Source organism: Ambystoma mexicanum, chromosome 8, assembly GCF_040938575.1.
Source record: "Ambystoma mexicanum isolate Mex_15411 chromosome 8, UKY_AmexF1_1, whole genome shotgun sequence".
Taxonomy (NCBI): domain Eukaryota; kingdom Metazoa; phylum Chordata; class Amphibia; order Caudata; family Ambystomatidae; genus Ambystoma; species Ambystoma mexicanum.
This window is the reverse complement of record NC_090929.1, coordinates 1,682,095,651-1,682,107,827: the sequence shown is the minus strand read 5'-3', so window position 1 is coordinate 1,682,107,827 and position 12,177 is coordinate 1,682,095,651. Positions and strand designations below refer to the sequence as shown.

At 45.1% G+C, this 12,177-nt stretch overlaps 1 protein-coding gene across 5 annotated transcripts in view; it reads right to left on the bottom strand.

Annotated features, from left to right (window-relative positions):
- The window catches only part of PLEKHA1 (pleckstrin homology domain containing A1), a 749,116-nt gene that overhangs the window by 578,830 nt on the left and 158,109 nt on the right, over positions 1 to 12,177 (bottom strand). For all 5 annotated transcript variants that reach the window (XM_069611983.1, XM_069611981.1, XM_069611982.1 and 2 more), the window contains exon 2: positions 3,688 to 3,848. In XM_069611983.1, the coding sequence (XP_069468084.1) occupies positions 3,688 to 3,828 (141 nt within the window). In that variant the 5' untranslated portion in view covers positions 3,829 to 3,848. The remainder of the gene's footprint in view (positions 1 to 3,687; positions 3,849 to 12,177) is intronic.

Sequence of the window (12,177 nt, the reverse complement as noted above, 5' to 3'; positions counted from 1 at the left end):
TAAACCAAAAATGTTGTGTGCCTCAGGAACGGGTGGTTCAAGCAACATATTTTTGGTGGCTCATGTGGTACAGTCAGCTGTAAGGAAGGCATGGTATCAACAGCAGTACAGACACCAGTGACCACAGTTCAAGGGTGTTTATTGAACTTTCGCAAGGGTGTGATAAACTTCCATCTAAACCTAAATCTACAGGTGGGAGAAAGCTACGGCCATGAAATGCTAATAATGCAGTCCTAGTGAAGTCTCGTCAAAATGAAAGGGCCTATGATAAAAAGAAGCCTTTTGCCAATCCTTACCACTAATTTACAAATAGCGTGGGGTAGTGTTCATGATGATATGTCAGTATGTTCGGGCCGTTTGCCTCCCATCCCCAGGTTTATAACACAGGGAAAGGCGTTTCACTCCAGCAAAGCACACTCTGCGGCACGAGGATACATTTCCATCACCAGTATCAGGACCTTCTGTGTCCAAGTCTCTTTACTTCTTGAAAGTATCTTGACTCAGAGGGCCTGAGGTACAAAATCAAGATGCAAAAGTGCTTTTCTTGTTACCAGTCTTCAATTTGGGTGTTCAACCTGGATCCCCCTAAGCCAGGCTCAGATCCCTTTAAAAAACAAAAAGTACAACGTTGGGACCCCCCTCTTCCGGGCTCAGATCCTCTTTCTTCAATGTTCAGAGAACAGTCTCTCGGGTGACTCACGGTTCACCCCGGAATCCCCTCAGCAGGGCTCAGATACCTTTCTTTTACCCAATTGGTCTCCCTCAACCGGGATCGGACCAATCGCAGTGTACATAAACCATCAAAGACTTCCAAATGTGCACAGGGTTTAGCTTGACCCGTTGCCGGACCACTTTGATCTCAAGATTCCCTTTTCTCACATTTAGCATCAGTTGGATACCTAACAGACTTTCGAATGAGCACCCACGTGACGCCGGACCACTCTGGTCTACAGTATCTTCTTGTCCTTCCAAAGTTCAGTCACTGCTTTGGTTTCCAATTATATTTGCGTCGCTCTTCACATACGTATCACACACTGTTCTCTTTAGATATCTTCATACAATGTTGCTGTTTGCAACCTTGGTTCTAACACAGGCTGGTTTGGTATCAGTCTCTCCGACTCACTAGCTGTGCTGATATTACTGGCACTGCTTTGCTGTAGGAGCCAACGCCAGTACCACCGCGGCAATTGCTCATCCCCCCCACCTTGGTTATCAACGCAGGAGAGCCCCGAGTACCTCCGACACACTGTGCAGGTTTGATCAGCTGTAGTTCCTGGTCCTAGGTTTCTTACTTTCCAAGGTAAACAAAATTAACGTTCTTTAAAGGTCAGGGGCACTTACCTCCTTGCAACCCTCTCTTGTCTCGCCGTCTTTCTCCTCATATTAAACTGCCAACTTGGAACTGCTGTTTCCTCGTGTGTTTTTCCTTGCTCAGAGTGTGCTTTCATGCTCCGCCTTTTATCTGTGTGGGGAGGTGTGATGAAGTCAGGGATGTGTAATGATCTGTAATTGCATGACCATTGTATTGGGACACGTCAGGTATACTGCAGTGAGCTGTCTGCTGCCCCACTTCCACTTCCCAGAGACCTCTCATCCAGTTGATCCTCCCGCACTGGTCCACCGCCAGGAAGTGGATCCAAAAGCGATTGCCGTGTCCTGGCCACCTGGATGATAGATCCCCCCCCCCGGGGACTAGCGGGTGAGACACCTTCTCACAGCACAGATTATACTGGCCTTATTTAACACAACTGCTCTATCACTTAATATCCCCATCATCTTGGCGACATAACATTTTAAAGAATTCTAGGCCGATGGCTCTCATGGGCACATCTAGTAAGTTTATGTTAGCAGATCTGACGAAATGCCCGACCAATAAGGGGATACTCATCATCTATCAAACATGATTTCACAAGGAATAACGACAACTGCTTAACTCTGTCTCAACAGGTTTTGAGGAAGAGCTCGCAGACACATTAGAGTCATTAGATAATTAATCACTTCACCATGTGGATCGGAAACAAATGGGGGATTGATCCTGGCTTGCCATCATTCCACTTTACTGTGATTGGAAGATTGCAGCTTGATCAGATGCCTCAGAAATTATGATCAGCCCTTTTGAGGCCAGGCGAGAATTGAAACAGGGCTTCCTACCAACTTAAATTTAGTTTTTGTGGCAGATACAGAAAGGATAGAAAAATTGTCCAGTTCCACATTTGGGGATGGTCTATTCCGTGGATATTCCCAAGGGTAGGGCTTCATCACATGCTTGATGAAGATGTTGACTTTTCACAAATTAATAAATTGGATATCAATATTTTTTAATCTAAAAATCATGGGTTTTGCTGTAAAACATAAGAACATAGAAGTTGAGACATTAAGCCCTTAAAATAGTTAGAGTGTTGACACCTTGGTTTACTGTTCAATGAACTCTTAAAAAGCAACCTATCGTAACAAAGCCACTAAGTTATTGACAACCCTGGGAGGTTATGACCAGAGGTTTGGAGGCCATTCATTCCTTCTGCCGATTCTGGACTAAAATAAATTAGCCTCATCATACCCGATGGAGCAGAGATTTGGGGTCTTGCCATGGACAAATGGCTGAATAGGTTGAAGAATCTAGATCCACTGGGTATCCTAATAAGAGCCAAGCTGGGCTGAACAACTCTTTCTACCTCCACCACAAGTAGACTCGCTTCGCGGAAATTAGTTGGGGTGTGTATGGTCATGGCTGAAAATGCCAAGCAGATGCATCAGGTGAAATAATATACCAGTGAGGTATCAAATCTTTGAGCTTAACAAAATGTGTAAGGAATGAGAGGTACAAGTTCATTGCGCTTACTTACGATCTAAAAGCTTGGCAAAGGAATATGCAAAAACCTTCCCGTAGAGGATGGAACCTCAACGACATACCTAGTGATTCTTCGAGAAATAGGGGTATCATTCATAGGTTTTTTTGTTTCAAGCTGTAGGAATCCAGAGTAGTGATGGAAGAACGAACAGGATTCCTCGCCAAAATAAAAAACAAAAAAAAATAAAATGAAAGAGGTCTTATAGACCTTGCCAAACAAAAAGCTGCATGAATGGTGGGTAAATTCCTCCTTAGGAGAATGGAAACAAAATATTTTGGGATGTTTGGGAATTTGTATTCTTTAAAAGATCAAGAAGCTTTCTGGTATAGATGTTGTGAAGGGCAGGAGGTCTCAAATCAATTGAATCAGTAGACTTTTGGAAAATTATTTTAAAGAATTATGGATAAATGGATTTGTAGATTTCTTTTTGGATGATTTGTATATATAGATGTGTAACTTGTTTATGTTTCACCAAACATTTTGCAAAATAGTATGAGAGGTTTGTTTTAAACTACATTTTATCTCCCTATAAATGACATACAAAAATACATGTAACCTTTTAAGTGAGGATTAGCAGATTTGTATTACAGGCTTTAGCACACTACATTGCTTTTAATACCAGGCCAGGGAGTAAATGCATGCTGGTCCTGCTAACAAAGTATACAGTTTCACAGCCAGTATGATTGAATAGCAGCTTGCTGAGCTGAATACATTTTATACAGCTTTCCCATGTTTTACTAATTCAAATAGAATATAGGTAAACCAAAACCTGTAGGAGCTGAATACATTTGGATAAATAATGTGAAATGCAAGAGGCAGCATTCTGGGACTGGCTCACCTGAGGGTTGTCCATGTACCAGACTAAGCTTTCTACCCGGGTGTCCAGGATAAAGTATCGCCGCAGAAACTTCCCACTGCTCTCGTGCTCCTCAATGTCCAGAAATCCACAAATCCGTCCATGACGATCCGTGTAAGGCATTGCGGAGCTCGACCATCACCCTGCAAGAACAAAAGAAAGTATTAACAACAGGCATTCACTTCTGCAGAGGCACAACGCCACTGTGCATGGGCACTGTTAGGCAAGATTGTGTGCAGTACCCTTATGGAGACTGCAGCAACCTCGTCCTCCTGGCAATAGGTAACCCAACCTTTGGTATAAGTCTGTACTACACAGGTTGGTAGTGTGGCTGAGCAGCCAGGCATATCTCAAGAGGGGCCAATGTGAGCAGTAGGGCTTTTACACAGAGATTCACAGTGACAATTATTCAAATAAACTTACACTCAATGTTTCGTGATTAAACAATTATTAACAGTCAGTTATATAAGCCTTCTTCAGAAGGAAGCAAAAGATTTAACACTTCAAAATATACTTCAAACACACTTGTTTCTCTAATCAGATGATGCCCATTGGGGATGCCACAGTCACTTCCTACACCCTCAGGTGACTTAAATAGCTAGGACACTGGACATTGATTTATCACTGGTACATTTAGAGCAATACCGAGTATGGTGCAAAGGTTAGATTGGGGAATAAAACAAAGGTTAACAAACAATTCATTAACTGGCAAGTACTTTTTGAATTCTCCAATGAAAAGTAAATTAACTTTTTCCTGGGGGAAAAGGTAAAGACACAAAGACAGAAGTAAGAAAAGTCTCTCAGGGAACCAGGACAGCCAATGTTAATTGAGCAAAGTCTAGGGGAGCGGAAGATCTTCTTTGTAGGTAAGTAAAAGTCTCGTACAATGTTTTTAGAAATGTTTGTAGAAATAAAATCACTTGAAGGGCCACAAGCTGGGAGGCCTGTGAGGGACAAAGCTGCAAGCAACTCTGCAAGGTCAACCAAGACAAGTCTCAACTGAGAACAAGTAAGGCTACACCACAAGAGGTAAGTCCTCTTAACTTTACAGTACCTTTGGTTAGAAGAAATGGTTCCAGCTGGTTTCTAATCCTGTGTAGCTCTGCAGATCCTGTTGTTCCTGGGCCTCAGTCATGGGGAAAAGACAGAGTATCTGGGGACTCCTGCACTACAACTTGAATGTCAGCAGCAGCAATGGGCAAACTTCAATTCGGCAGCACTTCACGGTTTCAGCTCCTCGTGTCTAAAGCAAATAGCTCCACCGTGGTCTCACGAATACCACTCTGAACTTTCCTCACATCTGGGGTCCAGCACTCTGTTGAGGTGGCTTAGGCTTGGTCAGTCCTGCTTCAAGGGAGTCCGGGGGATCTTCCTGAAACACGGGTCTGACTTAAAAGCGATGCACTCGGTTTGGTGTTCCTCTCCCTGGCAATTCGGTTCCTGCAGCAGCAATGGAAGTACAGCCAGCTCCAAGAGGATGTCCAAATGAGTTTGTCAGACTCCAAAGTCAAAAGAAACAGTCTAAATCAAAGATAAAATACATGAGAGAGTGGGGAAATGTCTCACTCTCTCCAGGTTAGAAATGAAAAGACAAAGTCCACCAAAAAGAGCTGGGGGTCTAAGGTAGAGGGGAATTAGCACATATCTGCAAATTCTCCCCAACAGTCACCAATACCGCCACCAGAGGTAATCCATTTTGCAGAGATTCCATGTAAAGGTTTCCCAATCCCTGCCAATATCTAGGTAATCTGCACCCCAGTGGGACATACTCACCACATTTTGTAGAGAATGCAAACTGTCTGTGAACTCTGCTAGTATCAGTGTGCAGAGTCACACATGAGCTAATTGTTTATTCTCTCCGGGAAGCACTTTTCCCCACTCTATTCCATGCACTCCAGTGCGTGGTGTCTATGTTCCGCCATACAGTCACTGCTGGTGCTGGCATGCACCATAGCCCTCTTGCAAAAGCTGAACACGGTTACATGGAGAGACTGTCTGAGGCCCATAGAACTGCTCTCCTGTACCTAGCTGTCCCTTACTGGATTTTGTATTATTTGGAGAAGTGAATAAGAACTGATGCTGCCAGCTGGGGCTGACCAAACGTGACTCCCACACAAGGCATCAAAGCCTGGCACTGACCTTACTAAGCAAGTGTGTGGGTGCAGTACTGCGCTCATGTTGGGATTCAATGCTGCCTGACGTGGAGGCCTCTCTGCGTGGCACTTGTCTGATCACAACAATACCATTATTGTTCGCAGTTGCTCTACTTCTGAGGACAGACGGGTCCCTGTCTTAAGCCCTTTGGCAGCACTGTGGCACAGCTCTGGGCGCTGATCTCACTTCGTGCACTGCAGAAGCAGGCAACCGCCTACTGGACACTGCTTAGAAGCTGCTCTTCCAAGAGCACTGTAGGGTGTTTCGCAGAAGCTATATCCCAGTGTTACCTGCCACTGCAATATGGCTTAGAGGAGACACAGACAGGCTTCGTAGCTAGACTCCATGCTGCAGGTCTCTTATGCAGATACATGCTTATAGCACCACGATCAGAACACACATCTTGCGATCCTGCACCACAGCTGCAAACCCCACACAGAATCACAGCTAACTTGCACAAAGGAGTCTGTTGCAGAAATGTGGTTAGACTGAAGAGAATATGCCTCACCATCCACTGAACACCTGTAAGATGCAGGGACAAGAAAACAGCCTAATGATCTGGACTTTTTGCACCACACCCAACAACTTCCATATAAAAGACGCATTGCACCGGTGCACCCTCTCATCTGTCCATCTGAGCTCTGGCCCAATACCTATAGACGATCCAACACTACTATGAAGTCACACCCGCCGCAGATGGGAGCTATACAAATCCCCATTAGCAGAACCCAGTGAGGGTAAAGATATGAGCATGAACCTTTCCTGCTATGCGAGATTATGAACAGCATTGCTGTCGCCCACAGAGACCAGACATGGATAAAAAGTGGAACGCTCCGCTGTGATTGTGTATGGCCCGCAGTCGCATATTAAAAAGGTTGGGCTAGGGAAATAGGAGTTCATGGGCAATGGTAATCATGAAAAATTATCAGCCAATAGGATACAGTGGGTAAGGCGAGAGGACCGATGTGGTTAGCTACATTGCCATAAAGTGGTCCCTGCAGCCTAAAGATGTCCTAACCTTGAGGCATGCAGTTTAGAATAGATTCACACACAATTGCCACAAAAACATAATAAGTTAATCCTCACTTTACAGTGTTACTGGAAGGATTGGACCATTATCTCCTATGTCAAACCTCTGGGTTAAGTTAATCAGAGAAGAGTCCTCTTCCAAGCCCACTCGCCCACGACTGACCTGTGTATCGGGGTCACTCCCTGGCTTATGGTGCTTCAATTCACTGCTGTAATATTAATATGTCAATATTCAAAACACTGCATTTTACCACTGACCACCATGTTGTTTTGTAATGTTTGTTGTAACCTTTGGATAGTAATTCTGGTTTTAATGCTTTGCATTTGCCATTTTGCCCCCATTTCTATGTCTGGCTAGAGAGCTACAGGGGTGAACTGGCCTATAGGGAACCATGAACATTTCTTGGTAGGCCTCTGAACCCTGGGCCTCTTGTGTGGCAACACATTTAATTTCCGAATTCTCATAGGAAAATGGGTGAGCTTGCTGAAAATGTGCAATATTGGCCCATTTAAAAAATATATCCAGGGCCCCTTTTGAATCCCAGTCTACCCCTGGAGAGCTATACCCATCTCTTGAAGTAGTCGGAGCAGGGATCGAAATTGAGGGAAGCTGGGAGACATTTATCTCCTGCTTGTAGTGTAGAAGATCCTGGTTAGCTTGACCACAACAGGTACTAGGAGCTGCTTTTGGCTCCCAAGGTGTGTTTGGGACAATATAGAATTAAGCATAAGGACACAGCTATACCACATTTGAAGCATAGGGGGTCATAAATAATGGACACAATATTATCTTTGCATATCACGTGGAGGTTACATTTATGGAACACTATGTACCATCTCCCCGTCCCTCCGTGGCAGCTCCTGGTCACTCGGTATTGCTGGATCCCCAGGACCTGCTTTTAGCTCTTGCTTGTCCACAGTTGTATTCCCGTTGCAGCATTATGTGGAGGGACCCTGGTAGCAATCAACCTCTGATGCAAAAAAAGTGCATCATGCTGTTTTTCTCTTCAGTGCATCGAGGTGAAACCTGTTAGAATGTCTGCTATTTTGCTGCTGCGTAACTTGGGGAAAGCGATTGAATGTTCCTTTTAAGAGCTTCTTTCGTTTCCTTTTTTGTTTAAAACAGCGACTGGAAGAGCAAAATATGCTACATGACCATTGGAGAACAGCGCAGGGTCTGGCTGGAGAGCACAGGGCAAAAGCTAGATCTCAGTCTGCACTGTATATTTGGGGAGATTCCTGAGGCAATGCTAGCAAATAGGATATATACCAAGCTGATGGGAGTTGAGGCAGGTATTCACAGGAACTGCAGGGGCAGTAGCTGGTGGCAAGTAAAGAGACAGAGAGAATGCAAAGACTAGCAAATATACTGACCAACATGGATTGATCAGAATAAAGGGTGTACCGAAATATGATACAGGGTCTCTAGGGATTGGGGAAAGCCCATGGGATCGTTACCAGCAGATTACTCTGAACAGCGGTCATACAGGAGCGTCATGACTTATGCGTGCCGAAGAGACTGTTGTACTCTGAGCAAGGGTAAAACTGGAGACCATGTACTGAGGCAGGTAAGACTTCAATGGACTAGGCAAAGGCAACAGAAGTCTTTCCCTTATCTGACCTGAATGGAGACCAAAGCAGGGGTCACACTGTAAACTGATTCAAAGCAAAGGCACAACAGTGGACCAATATGTAACACAGGTAGAAAGCAGGGTTGAAAGAAATAACTGGGTACAGAACATGATAGGGAAACAAAGTACAAAGCAGAGACTGGAATATCAGACTACACAGCAAATGACTGGGGCATGATAGGTCGCTGCCAACACAGTAAATGTGAGGGATTCAGGAAACTCAAGAGTACTTAAGAGCAGGCACTAGAACTATGGACTGAAGTCGGGTAATATCACAGGCAAGGAACAAACAGGAAAAAGGTCTGGGATTGCAGAGAGAAAGAACGTCTAGGCAGAAACAGGACAAGTCTGAAGCAGAAATGCTTACAGGACGTCAGAAAAGATATCAGTAAAGCAGTAAATCACTGAATGTCTAACAGCAAAACAGGACAAGGTTTCAGAAGTAAAAAGCTGGCATTCAAGGAAAGGTTCAAACACAGGCAGACTGTAAAAGCTGACTAGAATGGGTGCTGTATAATAGCAACAACAGCAACCAGGACTCAAAAGCCAAAAAGCGGGACATTCAGGAAAGGTTCAGATACAGGCCACAGGAGCACAGACACAAACTCCCAATGGAAGCAGCTGATTGAACAACTGCTTCTATTCAAAGTGAGCTTATAAGGCTCTCCCAGCCAACACCACAACAAGCTGATTGCAGTCTCAGGCTGTTCAACCAAGCCCAGCCCTGGCTTCAGTAACCTGCAGCAGTGGATTGTAATTAAGGGCTCTCCAGCTCTCTGCAGCCTAGCCTGCAGTAGCACGGAACAGATGAATGCAATCAGGGACTCTCCACTTCCTAGTAGCTTGCTGCAAACAAATGTACTTTGTATGCTTCCTGCAGCCCTCTGCCTTTTGGACAGCATACATGTACAAGAATGCATCTGCGGGTTTAACCCAAAACCCGGAATGGAACTTGAAATTAGATTGGTCCAAAACTGCAGCGGTAAAACACGTAAATTAATCCAGAGGCAGTTTGCAGGTTTTAACTTCGCAAGTCTACCATAAACAAAGTCTCTGAATGTGCACATGTAGCAGTGCTCGGTGGCAGGTGGGTAAGATCGTGACAAACAGTTAAGTACAACCAAAAGCCACAGACACCAAGGACCAAAGAGTCCCTTTGAATATCTGGGGCTCCAGGACATAAGGTGCCTTCCCAGTGTGGTCAAAGTGTGACTCACTGACAAACAAGACACGCCACACTACACAGCCTCCCTAGTCACCCCGCCCCCCACCAGCACTGTGTGGCCTTTGGCCCATATTCGCCAAAGATCTATATGCAAACGAATAGCAGCTCTGCTCAAAGGTCAATTCTTTTCTGAATGGTTTACATATTACATTATCATCGGCCATGACGAAAGGACTTCGACAGGTTTCCATTGAAATGCATTCTTGAGGGTGGAGGACAAGCACGAGAGGTATCATGCAAGGGACTCCACTCCAACAGACTGGCTACCTCTTGTTTCTTGTGAATTCCATCATTACGTGCACTGAGATTAGTATAAATACTCAAGGCAAAGTCTGGAACAGTGCTTTAGGCATTGCATCGGTTTAGTCTAGACTACAGGAACAGCATTTTTAGTGAACCTCCCTTCAATCAGTAGGGCACGCTACCGGCAGGCTGCTAGCTAGGAACCCCCACTCTGCTCATGCTACCTACCCCTTGTTATTACTGAGTGTTGTGTACAATTAGACGTACACATGGTGCCTGAACTGCTTGTGCATTGGGTGTCTATCAAGTTGACAAGAAGCACCGTTAATGAAATAATGGCTATTGGCATGGATATAGCAACTTTCTCTCATTGTAAAGCCTCCTCCATATCTTCTTCGGGGTGATGGGTTAGGAAGATTCTCTATTGCACCATCCCCACCATTGGCCTCAATTAGATCCCCCCCATAACAATGAACAAAAGGTAAGTGAAGCTGAAAGAAGGGTGTCCGACTAGTCCCCAAGACTGTCACCACTGAGAGAGTAGCACCACTTTTGAAATTCCTGTATTTTGCCAATTGTACACAGCACCCAAGAGTGCAGTGCAATATCTCCAAAAAGTTTCATCTTTTAAGTTTTTCGTTACTTTTCATATGTACCTAAAACAATCTGGTGGCAGCAGTGATTTTTACTGTTTTGGATTATTTTACTCATGTACTTTCGCGATTGTCAAAAAAGGGTACTATAAAAGGTAGCTACCAGCCAAAGATGGCGGTACCACAAGGTTGTTCGCTTGTACTTTGGACTTATTTTAGTTTGTCCTTCCTCCACACCCCCTCAGGTCAGGAAATCCCAAATAAAGTAATTCACTTGCCTGGGAAAGCTGCTGTTGCGGGCTAGTGAGCCTTTGTGAATTTGGGCCAAAGAGAGGAGATGAGGCTGTCTGATCACCAGTCCACATCCCCTGGTGCCAGCAAGTCTGCCGACGACAGATGCAAAACCAGTGGCTGTCCCCGAATGGACAACTACTTTCCGAGTCGATGGTGCAGATCCTTACCATTGGTGGTCTCGAACCGGCTTTCCAGTCCAGTTTTGCAAAAGAGGAAGACTCCTGAAGAATGGCTGCAGATCTACGCTGGAGCCAAGATTCCTACGAAGAGCAGCCTGCTGACGACTTTTGCAACATACCAGCATCCTCTCCAGTGATGGCCCAGTAAGCCCTGCTCCCCTACCACATCTCGGAAGACCCTGATCTGTGCTACGACCCTTGGATTAGTGGAACCAACTAGTCTCGCTCCCCGCCCCCTTCCTGCCCGCAGAGTCTTCTGAAGTGTCCCTGGACTGTCCGGTGGACTGACCTGCTCAGCTCAGCCTAGCCTACCTCACTACAACTGATGTTGTTCCGCATTAAGCCGCAGAACTTTGGTGGTTGCCATAAGTCACCTTCTCACAACATTTCAGCTTCCCATCATCAAAGGAGGCTGTGCTGGAGCTGCTTCTGTGACTGCGCCTGGAAGATAGCCTGTCACCGGCTGCATGTGGTGACCGTTTCTGGAACTCTTCTGCCTCCATCCTGTGAAGTGTTTACAGGAGTCTGCACTGCAACAGTCTGCATTCTTAATCGTTTTGGGCTTGCATCGTGTAGTGGAGCCCAACTGGAAGAAGCACTCTGACCTGCAACCCCTGGGCACCCCCAAAAGGATGGAAGACTGTCCCCAGCGATTTCCAGGTTCAACCCATAGTGTAACCTGGGAAAATCGGAGTCAGGGGTAAGTAAACATTGTTCCTGTCCTCCAAAGGGTTACACTGGGTACAAAGCCTTTGTCCCCAAACTCTGTCTGTACTCGCGTTTGAACTTGGGTCATTTTTCCTACCCCTGGGCTATCCTTGGGATTGAGCTAAAGAGCAGTAAAAACTTGTCTTGGAACAAATACTTATTTAACTGTTAAATAGTTTTGAACTGTTTCAAATCACTACCACAGGTCCTTTTCAGAACACCTTCTCTGGAGAAACCAGTACTTGAACTTGAGACTTTTGGGCAGTAGGCCCCATACGTCTTAGAGCTGAACTTTGTAAGTAAAAGGGAATTGGGATTATGTTGGTTCTAGTCAGTTACATCTGCAGCTAATGATTTACCAGATTAATTGTTGATGCATTGCTAGTGAACCTACTTGTGAATGTATTTTTGATATA